Genomic DNA, 24595 nt, shown 5'->3' with positions numbered 1-24595 from the left:
GGATTTTTGGTTTTGTTTTCTCCAACCAACCAACAGGGCGACCTGCCACTTTTGTCTATCCTGAAATGCATGACCCAGGCCTAAAGATACCTGTCTTTGGAGAGTTTAGTGCTGAGCTGTCGAACCTCTTTCAGCCCGACAGCAGGACTGCATTTGGGAAAAGCTCTCAGGGGCCACATTCCAGGGGTGGGTGGGGCCAAGCCAAAGGGGTGGGGCCAAAGGCAAAGAGGGCGGGGCCAAAGGCAAAAGGGGGCAAGGCTGAAAATACCAGCACATTTTAGCTTCAAGCTCTTACTGCCCACAACTAAGTCTTGGGAGAGACACTTCCATCTTTTAGAACGGGGAAGACACTGCACAAAAGCTGGGAGACCATCAAACAATCAGCGGGTTGGGGGGAGAAGGGGGTGTTTGCCACTGGGACCCCAGGTGGGCCAGACTGGGACCCTGGGAATCGGGTTCTGCACCCCTAATTTAGACCTAGTCTCAAAATGGAGATTTCAGAAGGAAAGAGCAATCCTACGGTCCCTGGGCGAACGTCCCAGGGACCATTCGTTTATTCAGGTTCCCCTTCCCGAGGTCGGAGACGATGCTCCGACCTCGGAAGGGGGAGGCGGACATCTGACCCTCCCCACCCCCACCCCCTCACAGCTGGCATAGAAAGAACTGTGCCAACTGCCCTACGAGGTTGGAAAAGCGATCTTGGAGGAGGAAAGAGGGCATTCTGGTGGGCAGTCAGGGGAGGAGACCAGAGAGACCAGGATATGATTTATTTTGAGCTTCCTTCCATCTCCCTCTGACATACCCTTACTAGATGGGCTGAAAAACCCTTCTAGAAAAATCCAAAGGGCAGCAGGACGGGGAGGCAAAGATCGCCTCCACCACTCCTCCCACCCTGCATTGAATGATCAGATGCTTCCATGTTCAGGGGTTCCGATCACCCAGAGCGCAACAGATAGGATTGTGTCCTTATGGAATTAAGAGTGCTACCCTATGAGGCTTTTTATTATGAAGTCATTGCCTTGATTTGGTAACCCTCCCATGTTTTCCCACTGCTTCATCCATCTTTTTTCCCCCTCCACACAAAATCTGTTAAGGAGAGAAAGACAGAACAGCTTGACAAAGTCTTGTGATTCGTAGTGCTGGGAGCCCTCTGTTTGGAAGCACCCCGGTCTCATCTAAGCGCTACAGGTATCAGGTTACACTGAGGATTCTGGGACAAAGAAGTGAAATCTGACCCCCATTTTGGAAAACATAAAGCCCAGCTGTTACCCAAATCTGTATACAGCTTTAAGAGGAAAACATGGGTTCCTGGTAAGGCGGGGAGCAGAAGGAAAGGCAGACATGGCAGTCTTTATATTAGCAAAGCCAAAGATTAATTCTGGGTGGTGCACTAGCTAAAACAAGTCAAGTGAAGCCACGTTGTATAGTATTACCTCGTGCAAGGGTAGCAACTTCTGGGAGTCCAGAAGCCACATCGCCCTCCCCCACCAGGGGTTGCATCCCACCCTCAAGATTGCTACCACTGCAAAAACAGTGGTAATTCTCCTTGGGGGAAGCACCTGCCTTGTTAGCAAGGAAAATTGGAAGGGTTTTTTTTGCCATTGCTATGGCAAATTCAGAAGCGGAGGCGGTGCAGCCCTCCCCGTCACAAACAGCCAGGGGGCCCCTACATGCAGCCCACATCTTGCCCACCCCTGAACTAGTGGTTGGAGGGAAATGGAAAGTGACTGTGACATACTTGGAAAGTTCCGCAATTTCCTCTTCGTAAAGCTTTCTCCGCTCTGTGAGCTCCTGAGGAAGGTACTCTGCGATTAATTCCTCCATCAGCACCGTCTTACAGTGTCTCCTCATTGCCAAGCACTGCAGCAAAAAATGGGATTCCTTTGAGGTACAGGCTAGAAATTGTCATGATCCTGCTATAGGATCTTCCCCTGATAGAAACATCATATTCATCTGCTTTTCTGTGTGCGTGGCCATTTAACAGGGCCTTTAGCAGAGTCGGCAGCACGAGGCCCTTCCAAGGCATCCTGCAGTCTCCTTGTTCAAATATGGTCTAAGGAAATAACCAGTCATCTTTGTCAAAACTGCAAGCTGGGAGCTCAAGGAAAGGCACTGCCCCTGAAGCTAGCCTACCTCACAAGGCTGTTGTGAAAATACAATGGGGTAATCCCCATGAATGCCACCTTGAGCTCTTCGACGGAAAGGTGGAATACAATGTGACAGATATTAGTAATACTATTTGTGAATTGAGAGGTCTAGTGCAGAAGTCTGGTATGCCAAATCCCACCCTCTTGGGTTTTTTTTTTAAATTGAGGCGTGGTTTTAGTTACGAATATGAGACTGTACAAAGAAACCCTTTCCCATTAATCTTCTGCTTATCTGTTATTCCCCATCTTTGACTCCCCCTCTCCACCTCAGTAAAAACAAATAAAAAGGAGTGTGTGGGGAGAGAACAGTGATCGCATCAACCCATTCCTACTGCAGCCACCAAGGGAGACAGGTCAGATGCTCCATTCAATGCCGAGGCTATTCAGTTCTTGCGGGAAAAGGCACTGCAATGCATGTTACTGAGCATGCTAAAGTAAGGCTATTAAGAGGATTATTTTCAGTGTGAAAACCAGTCCCCAGATGCAACCTGATGTTCATGGCGGCAGGGGCTGGGGAACCCCAAGGATACGTAGGAAGCTGCTTTATACCGAGTCAGACCCTTGGTCCATCTGGCCCAGTATTGTTGACACCGACTCGCAGCAGTGGCTCTCCAGGGTTCCAAGCAGGAGTTTTTCCTGCCCTACCTGGAGATGCCGGGGATCGAACCTAGGACCTTCGGCATGCAAAGCAGGGGCTCTACCACTACGCTACAGCCCCTCCCAAAACACAACAGAGCAGGTTTACCTCCGAGAGCCCCTCCTTACACAGGGGGCACTTCGGGTTGTGATCCAGGCACCTTTCAAGGCATTTCAGGCAGAAGGTATGCCCGCAAGGGGTGGTGATGGGTTCATAGAAGAGCCTGGAATGGAGGCATTGGGAGGGAAGTAACGAAAAGAGAGAGAAAAATGACACCATCTTCTAACAGTTTCCATTTACAAACGATGGGCAGTCTGCTTTACCCAGATGGTGACAGGGAAGCTCAAAACCTTGAGAAGAACCGAAAGTGCTGAGAGTGCTACGAGTGGGATCTGCAACAAAATGTCGCAGCATGGAGTGCTCCTGTTCAGGATTCCAGCCAGCTTTGCTCTTTTTCAGGACACTCCATCCCATTTCCCCTCCCTCTTCCATTTTTCCTTTTCCCTCCCCTCTCAGCATTTAGTGGCCACTGAGCATGCTCAGTCCTCACTGGGCTCTTTTACCTACCCCCCTCATCTTAATTTTCCATTTTTTAAAAAAAAACTCTGTAAACCTCAGGGTTTCCCTGAACCTACAGGTGCCTCCTTCTTGTGGGCGGGTGGTGCCATTTTGGCTACATAAAGATCCACACTCAGATAATGAGTTTGCTGTTGATACATAGCAGGGGTGCAGAAACACTTTCAACCCAAGGGCCAAATGCTGTTTCAGGGAAGCTCTCAGGGGCTGCATTCCACAGGAGAGGCATTTCCATTTTTTAGAATGGGAGGAAAACTGCACAAATGTTGGGAAATGACCAAACGATTGCTTTTTTGGGGAAAGGGGGTGGGGCCATCTGAGGAACCCCAGTGAGCTGGAATGGGACCCCAGGAGGGCCAGATTTGACCCCCGGGCCTGAGGTTTTGCTTCCCTGGCATACAGACGTATTTGCATAGGGTTGCCTTGGCATGGAGTAAAAGGATTCGTTTGCATAAATAGGCTTCTATTTTATTAGAAATTCAGGGTTCTCATGATGTGGGGTGGGCTTGGGACATTGGAAAGGAAAGGACTCCGAGCTAAAATTAAAATATTCCTTCCTAGCAGCTTAGGCTTGGCCTTGCAACCGCAGCCAATTGCCTCCTCCAAGAAAGAAGCAAAACAGCCCTCAAGCAAGTTACACAGCGAGTAGGATAAAACTTGCAGAGGGAGAATTGAGAAGAGTCACGCTCGTTTTCCTCTGCTCGTTGGTATTTCTGCAATGCTGAATTTCTCTCTCTCTCTCTTATATATACACACAAAATCTGCTCAGATAGGACAGGTGGTTATGTGACGGCACTACTGCTTTTGATGCAATGAAAGTTTGGGCGGGGGGGGGGGGCTGAATCTTTCCCCTGCCAGTTATCTGCCTCTGCTATCTAAGACCCAAAGCACACTTTACATTAAATATGTAGCTAGAGAAGCTACGTCATTTTTTCTTTTTTTTACTTTAGAGCAGAGGTGCAGAACCCAAATCTGTCTCTCCTAGGATCCCACTCCGGGCCTGAAGGTTCCCCAAAGGCCCACATTCCCTTCCTCTGGCCCACCCATCAATCATTTGGTGGTTTCCTGGCTTTTGAATCCCCCCCCCCATTACATAAGGTTGAAATGTCTCTCTTACGCCTCAGTTGCTAGCAGGAAGAGCTTTAAGTTAAAACATGCTGGCGTTTTTGGCCCCACCACTTCTTGCCTTCAGCTCCACCCACCACTGGAATGCACCCCCCCCCCCCCCGAGAGCTTCTCTGAAACAGAATTTGGCTTTCGGTCTGAAAGAGGTTCAACACCCCTGCTCTAGAGTAAGCACAGGGATCCCAATCCAGGCTGGGTGCATCACAGATACTTTGCAGGCATCTAGGTTTGCTGCTGTCTCACTTACTCACTGCACAGGATGTCGGTCAATTACACTTATTGCTTGGGCAGGCAAACTAGGTTAATAGCAGCTTTGGTTCATTGGAGATGAGGTCACTGGGTTACGCGTTCAAGGTAATGCAGTCTTCAGATTTCTTGGCATTTCATAATGGATGATCAGGATGAATATCAATTATGCCTCAAGTTGAAACAGTAAGACATAGGCCCATGCTCAATTTCCAGGCTATTACCTGCCTGGGAGCCTAAACGACAACTGGTTTCTAGGTAACCTTACTTGCATTCCTTCCTAGATCTGCTGCTTTCCCTCAAGAGCATGAACGCCACCCTCTGGCTATAAGAGTCACTCTGGAACCACTCTCAGACATGGTCATTTGGAACCACTCTCAACCATGCCACCCTCTGACTATAAGGGTCACTCCGGAACCACTCTCAACCATGGTCATTTGGAACCACTCTCAACCGTGCCACCCTCTGGCTAAATGAGTCACTTGAACCACTCTCAACCATGGTCAATGCTAACCAGGTTCCATCTTAATCCAGACTTAAACTCCAAGCATATCCTGGTTAAAAATGGAACCATGGTTAATAGAAGGAACAGCCTTAAATGTGGTTCAGACCCCTGAGGAGATAGGAAGGGTGGAAGGGTTTTGCCCTCAAGAGGGGAAGGGAAGAAAACAAATGAACCTCCAGTGCACCTCTAGTCTCTTAACCATCTTTAATGGATGGAATTCTGCAACTCTGCACCAGAGATGCATGAGAAATTCATTTCAGGTCTTTTTGGACCAGAATTTATGCAGTTCACACTTCCCAAACATGGACTCAAACGCAAACTGCTGTCAAAGACTGAGCTTGCAATGTGATTCATGGAACAAAAAAATGTGTTTGAAAAATGCATACATTTCAAAACATGCATGAAAAAAATGCTGATACAGACATGAGTTGGAACGAGCTTCATGTACTGGCCCACCCACATCAAAGTAATGGATGGATACCTCATGCACAATGAGCACTCCAGGTCAGATGGATCCATGAATTCAAATAGAACACAGTTTCCAGCACTGGACCCTTTAGCATCACTTGTATCTATTAAAAACAAGAGGGGGAAAGACACATATGTCACAGAGCTGGAAAGAGCAAGTATCATGCTGATGCCAAACCTATGCACTTAGTCATAGAAATCTGAACTCTCACTATCAGCAACTGAATAATCTGTTTCTCACAAAAAGGCATATTATGCATTTCACATTTTGGTACATTAGAATCACCCCTGCAAATCCAAAATTCCAACATTCTAAAGTGTTTAATTCAATAGTTTTTTTTTAATATATTAAAGAAAGTGCTGTCACTCAAAAGCTGACAGCAAATTCCAACCTGGTGCCCTCTAGATGTGTTGGACTGCAAGGCTCATCAGACCCAACATGGGGATGATGGGAGTTGCAGTCCAACACATCTAGAAGGCATCAGGTTGGGGACAGCAGCTCTAGACTCTCATGTTTAGGAGGACATTTAATCTAGGAGCTGATCTACATCTTATTTATTATGTTTTTATCCTGCCTTTTTTCCTCTTGCAAGGAACCCAAGGCAGCATACATGGTCTTCCTCTCCATTTTATCCTCACAACATGCGAAACAAAGTGGTCGAAATCTGGACTATACCACTTCAGAGTGCAAGGGAGGGTTTACAGTTTTGCAAGCTCCCCCTATGTTAAAGACCCACCCTCGACCCCGGACTCCCTACATGTAGTGAACTAATGCCACAATGTTTCTCTCTCCCTTTCTGATGTGTTAGTTTAACAGTCTACTGCCTCTTTCTGCATACTGTGTAGATTTTCTACAAGAACTGTTATTAAAAAAAGCTGTGAATTCATATATCATTGAAATTAACCAAGTATCTAGTCTTGCATAAGCAAGGGAAAAACCTTACTTGGGTTTTCATTTTTCCCCTTTTAAGTTCACTTCGTCTCGATTCCACTTTGGATTTTATGCATTTGTTAAAAAGCGATCCATTGTGCATTTTTTCCAAACGCATGCATTTTGTATGCATGTTTTGAAATGTACACATTTTTGTGCACTGTTTTCCCCTCCAAACTGCATTGCAAACTTCGGACATGCAGATTTTGATGGTAAACTTTGTTCCAGTTCATGTTGACGCTTGGAAAGTGCGAATTTGACAATTTCCCATTGAAGTGTGAACTCCATGAATATCTCACCCACACCTCACCTATTGCACTCTTTATTCAGTCCTAACATTCACCAATTTGAAAATGAAATTGGATTTGGGCCCTTAAGCAGAATTTAAAACAGTATACCCCTTTTCACAATTTTGCTCAGTCGATCGGTGTTCGGGACCTCTTCTGAGTAGCGCTTTCTCTTTAGAAGCCTGCATTTCTCAGAAATAAGGACGGCAGACTCTGTTGTCGGGGAGGTGTCCAAGTTTCCTTTCCAGCTCTCTGTCACCTGGACGGGTTTTCCCAAGCTGCCGCAGTCTGTCACTTTCTGCTCCTTGTGGAGAGCGAAGCTCTTCTCCTGCTCCACGTTCACCTGTGCAAAAGAGAAAAAGTTACTCCTGATGTTCAGGGAGGACAGTCTTCACAAGATCTTCAAAGGTGTCCTTCCGACACACACATATGAGCTGACAGGGCACACCGTGGCCCTACAATCAAAAGGCTTTGAGCAGGGAAGCAAGTGAGGCTCAGTAGACTGCTTGGAGATCATCTTGCCATCTACACAGATACAATGGAATATTGGGAACTGGCAGAGATCAGTTCCAACATTCTGCCCTGCTCTCCAAACATTCCGTCACAGGCTGGTATGACCAAGAAACAGAGAAAAGCAAGCTTCATTCTTAATGGCTGGGATCACCGGGGCAGGGAGGAGGTTTAAAGCCTAATGGTGGGAGTCTTCAGCCCTGATGCCTCCCCCCCTCCTTCAAAATATAAACTCGGCACCAGGGGGCAGGCAACCAGATATTGGGGACTACAAGTCCCATAATCCCTTGACCACTGGCCATGCTGGATGGGGCTTATGGGAGTTGTAGTCCAAAACATTCAGAGGACACCAGGTTGCTCACCCCTGAATCTATGTGCATTTTCCCCACCAGATCATGGCAACAGGCTTTTTGCTAGTGTAATATAGCATATTGCAAGTGCTCCAAGTACACTTTCACGTACATTACTTTGGTAATCCTTACAAGAAGCCTGTAAGGTAGATCGGTATTCTTCCGCTACTGTAGCAGAGGGACAAAGGATGTGAGAGGATTCCCAGGGCTCCCTAGTGAGTTCATGGCCAAGGCAAAGATACGACGTGCACAGAGTTTACACTTGTCACTGCTGTGCCAGCTCTTATGTAGTTTTAATGGATCCAGCAGCCATTCCATCAAGCTGCAAGCAGAGACAGAAAAGGAAAGCAGGGCCGCCATCTGCTCTGCGGACAAGCCAACTTCATCAGGCTTTGCCTCTCCCGCAACTGTCACCCAGCAGTCATTTCATCAGGCTCTAGAAGAGGGAGAGACAGGAAGCAGGGCCATTCATACAACTCAGCTGAGAGACCAGCAATTTTTGGCTCCTCCTCTCTTTGAAATGTTTTTATTCCAGCTGGTTGTAATAAGACCAACAACTTCTGGCTGCATTACAGTTTTACGTCTAGATGTTATAAAATCCGTATAACACTAACAACTGGTGCTTAGATTTTCTTGTTTTCCTTTTCCACCGCATCCCTTTTTTCCTTTTGTGTCATGCCTTTTTAAGATCGTAAACCTGAGGACAGGGACTGTCTTGTTTTTATTGATCTGTATGCCCATCTGGGAGACTTTCCTTCAGAACAGTGGGATATCAAGGCTTTAAATAAATAAAATCAGTAAATACATGCATAGCTACAAATATTAGTTTGAACATCAGCCCTGAGATGCAAGATTCCTTCTTTACAACCCAAGACCATGTTTTGAAATCTGTTTTTGGAAAAGAAACCCTCTCTTTTCAAGACCTCAATTTATGAGACCTAGTTCAATGAGTCTCTCCAATGCCAGCCCCGTGCCAAGGTTTTTCCTAATATGCACTGCAATTCTCGGTAAGTGGGAGAGGATACCTTCCCTCCCACCCCCAATATCCCTCAGAGATAATGTGTTCCCACGAACATCAGCAAGATGCACTAATTCAGAAGAGCTCTCGGACCAGGACCATGGTCCTACAGAGCAAGTAGAGGCAAACTGCGCAACCGCCTCCCCCCATCCCTCCCCACAACAAGAAAATGCACATAAAAATACAGAACCACAGATGAACGTTACCTTGAGCAAGCTTCGTAGACTGTGGCTGGTGCCTCCAGATCCCACTGAACCTAAAAGGTTCCCGTTTAATCTAGAGTGACGGGACAACAGCTGCAGGATACAGGGCAAGCTTTCCCGAGCGTTCCCCGGGATATGCGAAAATAAATTAAGTAGAAGCTGTGATATAAAACAAACATGCACACTTCACTATTCAGTTCAGTGACGCAGCACATGCTTTGCACACAGAAGGTCCTACACATTTGATCCCCAGCAGCTCCAGTTAAAAGGACTAGGCAGAAAGTCCTTTCTCTGCCTAACAGTCTGGAGAACTGCTGCTGGTCACATCAGACCAGACATCTGCAACCTGGTGCCCTCCAGATGTGTTGGACTTCTGTTTCAGTTCATCTTTGCTCAGGATTTACCGAGTTCGCACCTTCCGGTCCAGACGCAGACTCGGACGCAATCTCCCATTGAAGCCCGTACATTTCCAAGCTTGCCATGTGATTTGCCAACCAAAAAAACCAAATTGCATTCAACAGCTTGCATACATTTGAAAAATGCGCATGAAAACAACTGTAGTTTTGGAAAATGTACAAATGTGGGGATTTGTGTTTGTGGGACTTATTAACACAGTGTCTCTGAGGGATGTTGGGGATGAGTTGGAAGGTATCCTCTCCCACTTACCAACAATTGCAGTGCATATTGGGAAAATTGTACTTTAATCAATGGGAGAAGAATGCGTGCATTTCAAAGATGCACACAATTGATGCATACGTTTGGAAAAATATGAATGGAAATACACATGGATTTTCATGCGAACAGAAAAAAACCCTCCAAGGCTTGCAATCTGATGTGGACTTGAGTTGGAACGCACTTCAAGATGGAATTCAGAGACCTTCGAGAGCTCAAGTTCTGCTGATCTGCACGTCCCTTGCTGGATGACATACTTTTATGTCTGTAAATTTTATGCATGGCTGGGGCATGCTGGGAGTTGTAGTTCAGCACATCTGGAGGACACCAGGTTGAGGTATCAGACAATGCTAGTTGGCTGGACCAACTAGTATTATCTGATGCTAATATATGTCTCAGTATATGGCTCTGACTCAGTATATGTCAATTTCATATATTGAGGCTTGGGGTATATCCTTATGGCAATTCTCTGCTGTCCATTCATTCACCAGAATTCTCTGGGAAGTTTACATCAAACATGAAAATGCAATCCCCCGATGATAAAAGTACAGACGATGCATAAAAACCAAAGAGCATGCAAAGGTCAAATCAAATCAATTAAAAAAAAAAATCACTCCATACAATAAAACTGTCACGGCACAAGCAGATCTTCAAACGCCCCCAAATTCCAGACTCTTCAAAATCCTTAAAAGCCTATGGAGGTTTTTTTAAGCCTCTGTAAAGCCCTCGAAAAGCTTCGGAAAAGGTTTTTTTTATACGTCTTCACCTGGAGGCGAAAAGAGTACAGAGTAGGTTCCAGGCAAGCTTCTTCTGGGGTGGGCATTCCACACTTGGGGTGCAACCACTGAGAAGGCCCTCTCTCTTGTAGAACCATCTGAACCTCACTTGGTGGGGGTACTCTGAGAAGGGCCTCCTACGATGACCTCAAGGTGCAAGTAGGGATATGTGGGAGAAGGTGACTCTTCAGGTAACCTGGCCCCAAGCTGTCCAGGGCTTTGAAGACTTTTTCTTAAAGTCTATTTGAATTGGGCCCTGAAACGGATTGGAAGCCAGCACAGGCATGAATGCATGGGCTTAATATGATCCAAACATCTGTCTGAGTTAACAAGCTATGCAAGTGAGAAGTGTTCTTTATCCACTTAGGCTACCCTGATAGGGGAGGGGAAAGGATACAAAAGCAGATGGGATGTAAACTCATCTAGCTGATTTCGATGGCAGGATACCTTCCAGTGTATTTCCCATTTAATAGACAGACTCCTAGAAAACATGTGCCAGATACCTGGGTTTGGGACCGCTGGGGGGATCAGATCTGACAAGTGGGCTGCAGCATTCATCTTTATAACACTTGCATCCTATGCTTCTTGCAGGAAGGAGAGGCCAGCATGCATGGCATTATCCTACTCTATCCTCACAAGCACCCTGCGAGGTAGGTTAGGCTATGCAATACCATGTAGCTGAAGGCCATGCAGTGGGTTTCATAGCTGAGAAGGAATCCGAACCAAAGGACTCTTTGGCCAACAGGATACCCAAGATCTGCGTATCCCATCCCTGAATGAAATCCCATGGAGACATACCTCAACTTTAATCCTCTGCGTGCATACGCACACACACCCAGTCAACTGCATATGTTGACATTCCAAAAAAGGAACATCATATGTTGAAAGCAAGAGCCAACAGATTATTACGAAGTTATGAAAATCTCTGGTTAGCTGCCAACGTCAAGAGGACGCCGGTGCTTCTATAAACTATTAACCGCAAGTCATCTCATCATTAAGATAAAAGGAAAAGAGAGGCTGGAAATCCTGACACTTGATTTCCTGGGCTCCTAAAAAACTCATGCTGGCTCCTGAAATGTTTTTCAAGCCCTGCAAATTGTTGCAGTAAACAGGAAATCCTTTTGGGGTGTATGGGGGGTGTTAGGGAGGGTAAAGGTAAAGGTGTCCCCAGCCAGTCGTGTCCGACTCTAGGGGGTGGTGCTCATCTCCATTTCTAAGCCGAAGAGCCGGCACTGTCCAGAGACGCTTCCGTGGTCATGTGGCCGGCGTGACTGAACACCGAGGTGCACGGAACGCTGTTACCTTTCCTGCCGAAGTGGTACCTATTTATCTACTTGCAATTTCTTGCTTTCGAACTGCTAGGTTGGCAGGAGCTGAGACTGAAGACGGGAGCTCACGCCGTCATGTGGCACTCGGGTCTCGAACTGCTGTCCTGCCGACCTTCCGGTCTGCAGTTCAGCGTCTTAACCACTAAGCCACCGCAGTCCCTTAGGGAGGGTAGTGTTGGGCAAACCACAGCTCAGTGATAGAGCACATGCTTTGCATGAACAAGGTGCCGGGTTTAATCCTGGCATCTCCAGTGAAAAGGATCAACTCGCAGGCGATGAGAAAGGGCTGAGACCTGAGAACCACTGAAAACCAGAGTAGACTGCACTGAACTAGATAGAAAAAAAATTCTTGATCTGGTAAGTTATATATTTTTGAAAGGTCAACCCTACTTTCGAACCTTTAACATCAGGGATGCCAAACCTGTGGCCCTCTAGATATTGTCGGACTCCAAATCCCATCATCCTAATGGGCAGGGATTATGGGAGTTGTAGTATAACATCAGGAGAGCCATTGGTTCCTCAGCCCTGCTTTACATGTACGTCTCGCAACTAAGTCGCAAAGGCTGAGCAACTTCTTCAATGTTGCGTCGTGGTGGTCCAACTTGCCTTGCCATAACCCCCCCTAAATGAAACGCACAATGGGAGCCCTGCGTGCACTGCATGACGGGACGAAGTCACAGGGCACCGTGGTTCTCTCTTGCCTAAAAAATCGCTCATCGCTTTCCCTCTATAGCCCTGAACTGCACAGAGTTTTGAAAGGAAAGCCATATTCTGAATCAAGAAGGGCCCAGCAACATTAGCTCTGCCCCATATTAAAAAACAGACATGCCCTTCACTCACATGGCACAAAAGTGGCTACGGTCCCTAAGAAAGGGATGCTGACCTTCGGATCAGATTTCCGCCAGGGCCAGACTGGGGGCCAGATTGGTCCCCAGAATATTATCATGCTTGTTGTGCACCTGCAGGAGCAGCAGTTCTAGCTAAGTGGCCAGCTAGGATGAGCTCAGCTTCAAGTCTGCAGCCAGAATGCTTTACAAAGAGGAGGCTGTTGCGCTTGCACAAGCAGCTGGGTAAGAATCAGTTGAGTTCATTGTGTTGTGCTCTGCGGCCCAGATGCATACACAGTAATTCTGCTCACCCAAAGCCTGCTTGTATCACGAATGCTCAGCAGTGAATAACCTGCTCCAATCAATGCACCGTTGCTGTGGCTTTAGACGACGTACCAGTTCATTACAGTTCCTTGCTCGGGCATGCCATAAGCCAGACACCAAAAACAACAACACAACACACAATGACGGCGCAAGGCTTGAGTTTGGCATGGGAAGGGAGCATACTGACACATCAGGAAGGCAGGCAATTCTTCTTAATAAGGCACAGATGAGTTTATCTTTCATCTTGCCGAGAAGCAGCAATTAAATTTTAAAACCGGTTGCAAAACTGCTCCAGGGACTGGCAAGAGGAAGGATGAGGTGGCATGTTTGTGACATCACGGTCACTAGCCAATTGGCACCCCCCCGCCAGCTTTTCCCTCGTTCAACCTGAGTCATGTCACAACCCTCGCAGAACTGGTTTTTCAACGCTCGTCCTAAGATGGAAAAAAGTGTGTGTGTTTGAGGGCAGCAACATTGCTATCGTTTAACTGCCTCTGCTGCTTTTTAAATGTTTCATCTGTCTTGACCCTAATATGGCTTTGCTTAGATATTTGAGAAAATAACTGATAGCTAATTGGTCAGTACATGATGATGATCATATATAGTGGCATTAACGTGCATTGCACTTCACAAAGTAAGAGGGGACACTTCTCTGCCCCAAGGAGTTTACAATCTAAAATCTGACACAGGGAGACAACAGAGAAAGAAGAAAGTGGAGGCAGGGTAAAACAAGGAAAAAAATGTGTGATTTCAGTTACAGATACTGAGGCAGTGGGGCTGTTCAGACAACACACTAACCTACAGTCAGTGGTTGAATGTGGGTTGTCGTCGTCAAATCGTGGGTTGTTTGTTGAATGGTGGGTTAGTGTGTTGTCTGAACATCCACAGGGTGGCTTGTTAACCATGCAGTGTGGCTTGTTAACCACCTTGAACAACCCAACAACAAACCATGGATTCTCAAGGTGGCTTGTTCAAGAAAATAAGCCACACTAAATGGTTAACAAGCCACCCTGTGGACGTTCAGACAACATGCTAACCTACGGTTAGCAGCAACACTGAGTGTGGGTTAGTGTGTTGTCTGAATGGCTCCATAGTTACTGTAGGACGTGGGAACCAGGGGAGCAGTGCCAAAGGTTTTAGAAAATAGGTGAGTTTTGAGGATGAATTTGGAGACTGGGAGAGAGTGAGAGGGCATCATGCGGGTGATCCAGGAGACCATTCCAAGAAAATGGGGCGGCAAAGGAGAATGTCACCAACCCAACCCACAAATCCCTGGAGCAGTTTTTAAAATGCCCTTTTTAAAAATGGGACTGGGGAAAGGATGAAAATGCACATGAATAAACGTATGTGAGGCACTTTAAAAATGTGGGCATGGTTTGCAGGAGACAAGACTAGGCAAATATTCAATGCCATGGGTTTGCCATGCACGTTGTGAAGCCAAGAGGAAGCGGGGCTCAGCCTGTAGGTGAGGAAACTGTTGCAACCTCTTCTTCGTCATCATCATCATCTACATAGCACCATCATCAACGTGCATGGCATTTTATACAGTAACAACAAGACAACAGTTCTCTGCCCGAAAGAGCTTACATCAGTTAAACCCAGATATCACAACACCGGGGGCCATACTGAAGCAGCACTGCCAAAGTGCAACCACGTCCCATAAACTGACAGGTTGATTTCTTTCCAATGGATGTGGTGGAGGACACAATACCACATTCAAAGATGTGACCATCAGTCAAAAAGATATTCAGGACTTACCCTCTGAGCCTCTGATTTAGCTGTTTTATTCCTGCCATCCAAAGCAAGGCAGAATAAAAATTCGTGTAAAGCTTCTTCTGTTTTTCCAAGGTTAGCCAGGGCTTGTCCCTTCCGTAAATGGCCCTGCAAGAAGAGGAAAGAGAGTCGTCATTGTCTTTTCAAGGCCCTCCTGCCAAACCTCAGCATCTGAAGGGGAACAATATCGCACCGTTGTGTGGCAGAGAAGATGGCACAGAGAGAGTCTGTAGTGAAGGGACTAGGTTCATATTGCCCCTGGGCCATCTCTCACTGGGTATCCTTGGGCAAATCACTGCCTCTCCTAGCCTAATCTACCTTGCAGGGCTGTTTTGAGGATACAGAAGAGAAGACCCGTAAAGCTTATGCACTTTGAATGATGCTACAGATGTAAACAACATTAACCCCCTCAAAGCATTCTAAATCATCAGGGATTTGTTTGAGCCAGTGCTGAGCGGCAGAAGCAGTTTCAGAAGGCCAGAGCTCAGTGTTGAAGTATGTGTAAGGATAGAAATGCACTGTGAACATGGTCAGATGGACTCTCATCACTGATTAGTTACAGCCCAACCCACAACCCTGGGGTAAGGAGGACTTCTGGGAAAGGGCCACAACTCAGTGGTAAAGCCCCTGCTTTGCATACAAAAGGCTCCATGTTCAATCCCTGGTGTCTCCAGGTAGGGCTGGCAATGACCTGTGTCTGAAATCCTGGAGATCCACTGTATTGACAATAGAGAGACCAATGGTCTGGTGCTCAGTATATCACAGCTCCCTATGCCAGAGTTTGGCTTCCAGGCAGGCTTTAGCCCAAGCTCATACATATAAAAAACACAACAAATACTTAGCATTTATACAGCTCCTTTGAGCATCCAAAGCACATTACTGTGTTATTAGGCTTACAATAACCCTGAAAGGTAGGCAAGTATGATCATCCCCATATTGCAGACGGGGGATGACGACGACCATGGCTGAAAGGGAGTGATTTACGTAAGGATGATGGCAGAGGCAACAATCAAACCGGAGACGTTTGTAACTCAGTCTTTGCCAACTATGCTGTATCAGCTCATCTGTGGTGAGCAAAATTGCGTCCAGGCTATCAGGCAAGGAATCCTTTGTAAACTAGGTTGATAACTTCACATCCTTTCAAGCCACCGATTTGCCAGGAAGGACCAAAATGAGGACGAGTAACTTCTCTGGACTTATTTGCTGTAGGGCAGACCTTCCTTATCTTGAAAGTTACCAGTTTAACCACCCACAATCCACTGGCATGTCTCAGATCACCATCCAAGGAATTTCCAGTTAAGAGTGAGAGGAAGAAGCAGCCATGGGACTTTTATTCCTACTGTGACACAGCCTGTTGCAACGTGCTGAATTAAACAAAAAGATTTTAACTTGAAACTAGAACTCACCTTCACCCAGTATGGCTGAAGCCTACAAGCCATTTCTGCATCATTCAAAGCTTCTTCGCAACATTTCAAAGTAGAATTAATCTGGGACCGGTTGCTATATAACAAATGATCATTGGGAGCTGTAAGTAATGGAAACATTGACTCAGTACAACTATTAATTAAACTACCGGCATGATTGGCATACACACTATCTTTCAGAATCACTTGGTTTCCTTGTGTGTCTTGGGAACACCAATTATGTAAGTTTAAAATTAACTAGAGCTCTCTTTCTCTCGGGAACTGATGTTCCGAGAGCCATTGCATTTGTCTTGAACTCACTTCAGGAGTTGCATAAACGCATAAGGTGCCAGGAAGATATAAGATAATATTTCCTCTGAATATCAGTGTGTGTGTGTATGTGTGTGTATATATATATAATTAAGGTTCTGTCATAACTGTACAAGGGTGGGGGGCAAAAAAGGCTCCCTTAGCACAGGAGTATGGAACCTCAGGTCTCTGGGGGCCCCTGGGGGCCCCTGGAGGCCACATCCCTTCTCCTGGGCCCACTTTCTTTTCCCCAGCCACCAATTGTTTAGTGGTTCCCTGGCTGTCGTGCAGGTTTTTCCCCATTCTAAAAGTCTGAAATGCCTCTCCTAAGGCTTAATTCCTGGCAGCAATAAGATAAAACATGCGGGTATTTTGGGATTCTGACTCACCCCTTCTGCCTTTGGCCAGTCCACCACTGGAATGCAGCCCCCAATAACTTCTCTGAACTGGAAACCAGCCTTCACTCTGAAAGAGGTTCTGTACCCCTGCCTTAGCAGATGCCAGCATTTAAAATGGGTCATTCCAGTGGTTGATTCCGGTAACATTTTCGAAAATACTGCTTAAAAGGGTTCAATATAAACTCTACATGTAATTGTTACAGGGAACTCTACATATAGAGGTCATAGGAAAGTGGCTAAAATATGTTATGTTAAATGCGTGATCAGTGTGCGTGCGTGAGAGAGAGAGAGAGAGAGAGAGAACACTCAGGGATAGTCAGACTTTAGGCTTGCAGGATCTACTTAGTTTTTTTATGCCTGAGATCCCCTGTTGCTCAAGACATACACTTAGAATGAAAGGATTCTGAGCCCAGAAATTTACTTTGGGCACCAGAACTGAACGGAGTTCATAATCCTTCCACTATCTTTTGCCCACCCCTATGTTAAATGGAGGCCACAGGGATGCAACTAGGATTGGTTCTCCCTCCCCACACTGGTCCCTATGAAAATGGTCTCCCTGGCTGCACTTTTCTCCAACAGCAGCTTCCCTCCTGCAGCAAACACCCAGAGTGGTGGTGATTTTCATTCTGACCACTGGGGAAAGGATTAAACTCCCCCATCCCAACTGCCATGTTCCCAATCCAGACCCCCATGGCTATTTAAGAGCAACGACAAACCCCAGACCCATTAAATGCAATCACACATTTAATGCAGTGTATAGTTTGGTTCCTTAGAAGAAGACCCATCCAAAGCTTCATGAATCGAAATCACCTATATTGTGATGTGCACGTCAGTTGGATAATATCCAGACGAACTAGGGAAAAGTGTGTGTGGGGTGTGTGTCATAGGTTTGGTACAAAGCAGGTATCCCTAGTTTGGAATGTGTTTTCATCTCGTCAACCTGGCTTAAGAAAAAGCTACAGCAAGAATGGCTCCTTTTAAAAGAAAAGTTGCAATCAAGCTCATGAAGCCATATTTCCACTGCAAATTTGTCTGCGGCTCAACAATATTCTGTTAAATACAATCCATCTTTTAAGGCAGGGGAACATATGGCCAGATGTTGTTGTACTACAACTCCCATCATCTGGGAATTGGCTAGGGCTCATGAGAATTGCAGTCCAAAATCATTCGGAGGGCTATACATCCATCACCCTTGCTTCATGGCATCAGAAAACTCTAGCAGATTTATTTAGGCTGCAATCCTATGCATACTTAGACAGAATTTGACTTTTTTCTGTCTAAAGATTCACAGTATCGCATGTGACATAACATTCTTTGCTGTTTTTGCTGCAACAGACTAACAACATAGCTACCCTACCGGAAGTTATTAAATAGTTTTACCAACCAAAGCATAATTAGGGAGTTCTGGCTTCTACAGCCTGCCTCTTTCTTTAAGCCTCCACTACTGCAGAAAAAGGCAAAGATCGCTAATGAAGAAGATCCCAGAAATTCTTAAGAGAAAGCACCAGAGTTGAACCCCTCAATTTGACATAACCAAGACTTTTTTTTTTAAAGTCTGTTTATGCATTTCTTCAGTGCCTAATAATCAAAGATAGCACACTGCATTTAAAAACTGGTGGTGGTGGGAGATTCCTTGGCAGGCAAAATGCAGCAATTCATATCCAGAAATAAAACCTCAATTCTGTCAAGCCAGAGACCATGACAGTGAGTCACTGGCAATTTGGCTAAATATGATCAGACTTCCAATAGGATGCTTTCAGAACCACAACCCATTTCTCTCTCGCTTCCCTCGTTACACAACCGGGGGTGGGGGGGTGGGGTGGCGGCAGAGAATTCAGACCAGGCTACCAAGCTTATACAATTTGTCAAAAACAAGTCCTGCCAGACAAATCTGATCTCATTTTTTGATCAAGTCACCTCCCTTGTAGACCGTGGGAATGCTGTAGACATCATATACCTCGACTTCAGCAAAGCTTTCGACAAAGTGCCCCATGATATCCTGATGAGCAAACTAGCTCGAAGTGGGCTAGATGAAACAACGATCCGGTGGATCCACAGTTGGCTACAGAATCGGACTCAAAGAGTGCTTATCAATGGGACCTTCTCAAGCTGGGGAGAGGTAACGAGTGGGGTACCGCAGGGCTCAGTCCTGGGCCCAGTGCTCTTCAACATTTTTATTAATGACTTGGAGGAGAAGGTGCAGGGAATGCTGATCAAATTTGCAGATGACACAAAATTGGGAGGGATAGCTAATACTTTGGAAGACAGAAACAAAATTCAAAGTGATCTGGATAGACTGGAGTGCTGGGCAGAAAACAACAGAATGGCATTTAATAGGGACAAATGCCAAGTTCTGCACCTAGGAAAAAGAAACCAAATGCACAGTTACAAGATGGGGGATACGTGGCTGAACCACACTACGAGCGAGAAGGATCTTGGAATTGTCGTCGATCACAAGCTGAATATGAGCCAACAGTGTGATGTGGCTGCAAAAAAGGCAAATGCTATTTTGGGCTGCATTCATAGAAGCATCGCTTCCAAATCCCGGGAAGTACTAGTTCCCCTCTACTCAGCACTGGTTAGGCCTCATCTGGAGTACTGTGTCCAGTTCTGGGCACCACACTTTAAGAAGGATGCAGACAAGCTGGAGAGGGTTCAAAGGAGGGCAACAAAGATGATCAGGGGACTGGAAACAAAGCCCTATGAAGAGAGACTGAAAGAACTGGGCATGTTTAGCCTTGAGAAGAGAAGACTGAGGGGAGATATGATAGCACTCTTCAAGTACTTGAAAGGTTGTCACAGAGAAGAAGGCCAGGATCTCTTCTTGATCATCCCAGAGTGCAGGACACGGAATAATGGGCTCAAGTTACAGGAAGCCAGATTCCGACTGAACATCAGGAAAAACTTCCTGAGTGTCAGAGCAATACGGCAATGGAACCAATTACCTGGGGAGGTGGTGGGCTCTCCCACACTGGAGGCCTTCAAGACGAGGCTGGACAGCCATTTGTCAGGGATACTCTGACTTGGATTCCTGCATTGAGCAGGGGGTTGGACTCGATGGCCTTGTAGGCCCCTTCCAACCCTACTATTCTATGATTCTATGATTCTATGATTCTACAACATACTGTTCTCCTGACCTACTTTCAGTTCGGACCAAATAAAGAGACTTTTGTGAGAGTTCAAGGAAAAAATCACCCATTTCATAGCTTGGGGAGCAGGGGATATCAGGGAAGTCACATCACTGGTTGATTTCCCCTTCTACTTCTGCTGGGGTTAAAAAAATAAATACCTGATGCAAATAAATGAAGGGGTTTGGGTGCTTAGCTGCTCTCAACATCTTCTGGCTGGCAGTCTTAAGCTTACCAGGAAATACAACCTAAGCCTAGATATTCAGCTTGAAACGTTGACTGATACAGTCAGCATCCCAGAAATTAGACATTTGTTCTTTTAAGACACTTTGGCTTTTTACAAAGCCTCAAAATGGCAAACCCACACAGGTGACAGAACTACTCCTCTCTCGCCTCAGTGCAGCTTGGTCGTCTGAATCCAAGTTACCAACCTGTAACTTAACACGGCTTGCCAGGCATGTAATCGCTTAGGGGTAAATGGCCATCGGTGTTCACCCTTTGTAACAGCCCGCCAACAGAGTGGCAGGCGTAGAACTGAGGGAAATCGGTTGTCTGTATGTGCTGTGGTCCCCATCCCAGGCACACTAGGCAAAAGTTTCCTGCACTTACAATGAAGTGCCTTCGCCAACACACAATAGTGAACCAACAGCAATACTGAGTCTGTCAAAACAAGTGCTAGAAACTCAAGTCCACACCAATCAACACACCTAATTTGTGTAAGGTTGCCAACTGTTTTACTGGCCCCTGCTCCTGCTTTTAAAAGCTGCCCAGAAATTAAGCGGTTGACGCTTTACCCATTTCTTTCTCTCTTCTGCCAGTAACAGCCTCACCTATTGAATTTCTGCAATCAAAGGCAAGAGAGCAGGGTCAGTTGTGTATTTTTTTCCAGCCGAACAAAGCCACGAGGTGGTGTTGGGGAAGATGTAAAGGGAGTGATGGCTGGCTGGTTCACACGTATATATTTATTTCTGGATGACTGCAGCTTCAAGGGTGGCCTGCCCGCCTGAACGAGCGAGCCCTCACACGGATCAAACGCAGCGCCAAGCCTGAGACCTCCCCAAAACAACACTAAAGCGAGGATAGCTGCACATTCAGTTGAGAGCCAGCAAGGGAGAAGAGAGGACCTGCGTTATGCGCACACGTGTGAATCAGCCACAGGACAGCGAGCTCTCCAGAACCCTGGAGGGAAAAAGGAAGCGCCGAGGAACTCTGCATCTCCCCGAAAGGCGGGGAGGGAAGTTACCTAAGCCGACCGCTTCGTCGTACTTCTGAAGGGCGGCCTGCAGCTGCTTCTCCTGATACAAGAGGTTGCCTTCGTGCCGGAGCCGCGCCGCCTTCACTTGCCCGGGGAACCATTTGGCCAAGAGGTTGCTGAGGACGACGTTGACCCGGAGCCGGGGCGGCGCGCCCTCGCCCTCGCCCGCCGCCGCGCAGAGGCCGCAGCTCGCCGCCGGGCCCCCCCGGGCCCCCTCCAGGCACTTCTTGCAGCAGGTGTGCCCGCAAAGCAGCGAGACGGGCTCGTACAGGAAGCCTTGGCACTGGCGGCACCCGAGGAAGGCCTCCCGCGCCCGGCCGGGCGCCGCCGCCGCGCCGCCGCCGCGCAGGGTGCGCGCCAGGCCGTCCACCAGCGCGCCCAGCCGCTCCGCCCGCGGCTGCGGCCGCCGCGCGTGGCCCGAGGCCGGCCGGCACAGCCGCAGGGCTCCGCGCGGCCGGCCGCCGTGCGCCGGCCGCTCGGGCGGACGCAGCGGCGAGGAGGGCGAGGGCAGCTCCGCGCCCGAGCGCAGCGGCCGCCGCCGCGGGGAGCCCATGGCGGGCCGGGCGAGCGGGCGGCCGCCGCTCCGGAGGGCGCGCAGGCGGCTGCTCAGGCGGCGCGGCGGGGCGCGCCCGGCTGGGGGCAGGGGCCGTCGCTGCGGCTGCGCCTGCGGCTGCGGCTCGCCCGTCTCGCTCCAGGCGGCGGCCGCTCCATTCGGCCGGCTTCTCCCGACACGCCCCTCGCGAGAAGGGGCTCGCGCGGCGGAGGAGTTATGTAAAGCCCGGCCACGTGATCCGCTCCCTTCCCCTCTCCACGCCCCCCGGCCCGAGCGCTCTCGCCGCAGCCGCTCATTGGGCAGCGCCTTGCGCGAGGCTTACGAAACCCGGGCAGTTTTGTAACGTGCTGTTGCGGGGGCGGGGGCGGGGGCGGGGGGCACACCCCCTTGCAAGGAGGTAGCCCCCAAGCTTCTTTCTCTCGTGTCTGTCTGCCTGCCTTCTACCACAATCCTTCCTTCCTTCCTTTTGCCCCAATCTTTCTCTTTCTTTCTTTCTTTCTTTCTTTCTTTCTTTCTTTCTTGTCTGCCTGCCTGCCTGCCTGCCTGCCTGCCTGCCTGCCTGCCTGCCTTCTACCACAATCCTTCCTTCCTTCCTTTTGCCCCAGTCTTTCTTTCTTTCTTTCTTGTCTGCCTGCCTGCCTGCCTGCCTGCCTGCCTGCCTGCCTTCTACCACAATCCTTCCTTCCTTCCTTTTGCCCCAGTCTTTCTTTCTTTCTTTCTTGTCTGCCTGCCTGCCTGCCTGCCTGCCTGCCTGCCTGCCTGCCTTCTACCACAATCCTTCCTTCCTTCCTTTTGCCCCAGTCTTTCTTTCTTTCTTTCTTGTCTGCCTGCCTGCCTGCCTGCCTGCCTGCCTGCCTTCTACCACAATCCTTCCTTCCTTCCTTTTGCCCCAGTCTTTCTTTCTTTCTTTCTTGTCTGCCTGCCTGCCTCCCTGCCTGCCTGCCTGCCTGCCTTCTACCACAATCCTTCCTTCCTTCCTTTTGCCCCAGTCTTTCTTTCTTTCTTTCTTGTCTGCCTGCCTGCCTGCCTGCCTGCCTGCCTGCCTGCCTTCTACCACAATCCTTCCTTCCTTCCTTTTGCCCCAGTCTTTCTTTCTTTCTTTCTTGTCTGCCTGCCTGCCTGCCTGCCTGCCTGCCTGCCTGCCTTCTACCACAATCCTTCCTTCCTTCCTTTTGCCCCAGTCTTTCTTTCTTTCTTTCTTTCTTGTCTGCCTGCCTGCCTGCCTGCCTGCCTGCCTGCCTGCCTTCTACCACAATCCTTCCTTCCTTCCTTTTGCCCCAGTCTTTCTTTCTTTCTTTCTTGTCTGCCTGCCTGCCTCCCTGCCTGCCTGCCTGCCTGCCTTCTACCACAATCCTTCCTTCCTTCCTTTTGCCCCAATCTTTCTCTTTCTTTCTTTCTTTCTTGTCTGCCTGCCTGCCTGCCTGCCTGCCTGCCTGCCTGCCTGCCTGCCACCACAATCCTTCCTTCCTTCCTTTTGCCCCAGTCTTTCTTTCTTTCTTTCTTTCTGTCTGTCTGTCTGTCTGTCTGTCTGTCTGTCTGTCTGTCTTCTACCACAATCCTTCCTTCCTTCCTTTTGCCCCAATCTTCTTTCTTTCTTTCTTTCGTCTGTCTGTCTGTCTTCTACCACAATCCTTCCTTCCTTCCTTTTGCCCCAATCTTTCTCTTTCTTTCTTCTTTCTTTCTTTCTTTCTCCTTTCTATGCCAATCTCTCTCTTTTTCTTTCTCTTTCTCCTACCCCAGTTTTTTCTCTCCTCTCTCAATCGTCTTTCTTTTGCCTCCAATCATTTATTTATTTATTTATTTATTTATTTTCCCCATCTCTCTCTCTCCCCTGCCCACAGTCTTTTTCCTCTCTTCTGCCCCCAATCTCTTTTTCTCCCCCCCTCTTCTGCCCGCGGTCTTCTTTCTCTCTTTCTTCCGCCCCCAATTGCTCTCTCTCTCCTACCCCAATCTTTCCTTGCTTCCTCTCTCTCTTCTTCCTCCAGTCTTGTTTCTCCCGCCCCCAGTCTTTTCTCTTTCTTTCTTTCTTTCTTTCTTTTTTCTGCCCCCAATCTTCTTTCTTTCTGAAATCTAACGCGTGGGGCAAAACTCGCCCCCTCCCAGAAATACGCTTTCTCCCTGCGTGCCCCCCTCCCCCCAATGCACGCACATTTCCCCCTTGGTGCTGCCACCTGCTTGGTTTTCGTAAGCAAAAAGGGAGGCCGTGCCCAATTTGGTTGCGTTATCGCCACTGTTTATGCCCCCCCCCCAGCCGCGACTCATGCAAGGACGGGGAGGGCCAAGGCGAGTGATTTCCCCCCCACCCGCGTAACGTTTTACACACAACACTGGGGCGAGTTTGTCATCACACCGGTGTTTTCATGCCGGGAAGCTGCGCCCTGGATTCTGTCTCTTGGTCACGCCTAAGCGTGGCGGCAGGTCGGGAGAGCGGGCATCGGATGTTGGGAACCGGCTTTTTGTTTTGAAATCTGTTTTTACGCGCAAATATACCACGGGCTGAGACTGCAGCCCCGAATTTCAGAGCAAGGGGACTGGTAGAAGTCTTGTCCAGGCTGGACAGAGAGAAGGGTGTTGTTATGGAAAAGGGGACAGGGGATCACCTGAAAGTGAAGCCTAGCAGAGCTTGAGAGGCAGCGTTGTGTCGTGGTTGGAGCGTTGGACTGGGACTCCGGAGGCCTGGTTTCAAGTCCCCACTCTGCCATGAAGCTCACTGAGTCTATAACCTACCTCACAGGGCTGTTGTGAGAATAACATAAAATGGAGAGGAAAAGGATCATGTCGCTTGGGCTCCTTGGAGGAAAGGCAGGATATACATGTAATAAATAAACAAACAAACAAACAAATGC

General features: G+C 48.0%; 1 protein-coding gene across 1 annotated transcript in view; it reads right to left on the bottom strand.

Annotated features, from left to right (window-relative positions):
- The window catches only part of LONRF3 (LON peptidase N-terminal domain and ring finger 3), a 32818-nt gene extending 10846 nt beyond the window's left edge, over window positions 1–21972 (bottom strand). Inside the window, exons 1-8 of the mRNA XM_084813737.1 lie at window positions 21185–21972; window positions 16110–16228; window positions 14689–14811; window positions 9007–9162; window positions 7034–7265; window positions 5718–5808; window positions 2893–3007; window positions 1739–1860 (exon numbers count right to left, since the gene is read on the bottom strand). Of these exons, the coding sequence (XP_084669863.1) occupies window positions 1739–1860; window positions 2893–3007; window positions 5718–5808; window positions 7034–7265; window positions 9007–9162; window positions 14689–14811; window positions 16110–16228; window positions 21185–21749 (1523 nt within the window). The 5' untranslated portion in view covers window positions 21750–21972. The remainder of the gene's footprint in view (window positions 1–1738; window positions 1861–2892; window positions 3008–5717; window positions 5809–7033; window positions 7266–9006; window positions 9163–14688; window positions 14812–16109; window positions 16229–21184) is intronic.
- Window positions 21973–24595: the final 2623 nt, after the last annotated feature.

Source organism: Heloderma suspectum, chromosome 9 (assembly GCF_057233095.1).
Source record: "Heloderma suspectum isolate Gila_16-S chromosome 9, 16-S_ref, whole genome shotgun sequence".
Taxonomy (NCBI): Eukaryota; Metazoa; Chordata; class Lepidosauria; order Squamata; family Helodermatidae; genus Heloderma; species Heloderma suspectum.
Note: the sequence above shows the minus strand (reverse complement) of the source record. Positions and strands in the feature narration are given on the sequence as shown.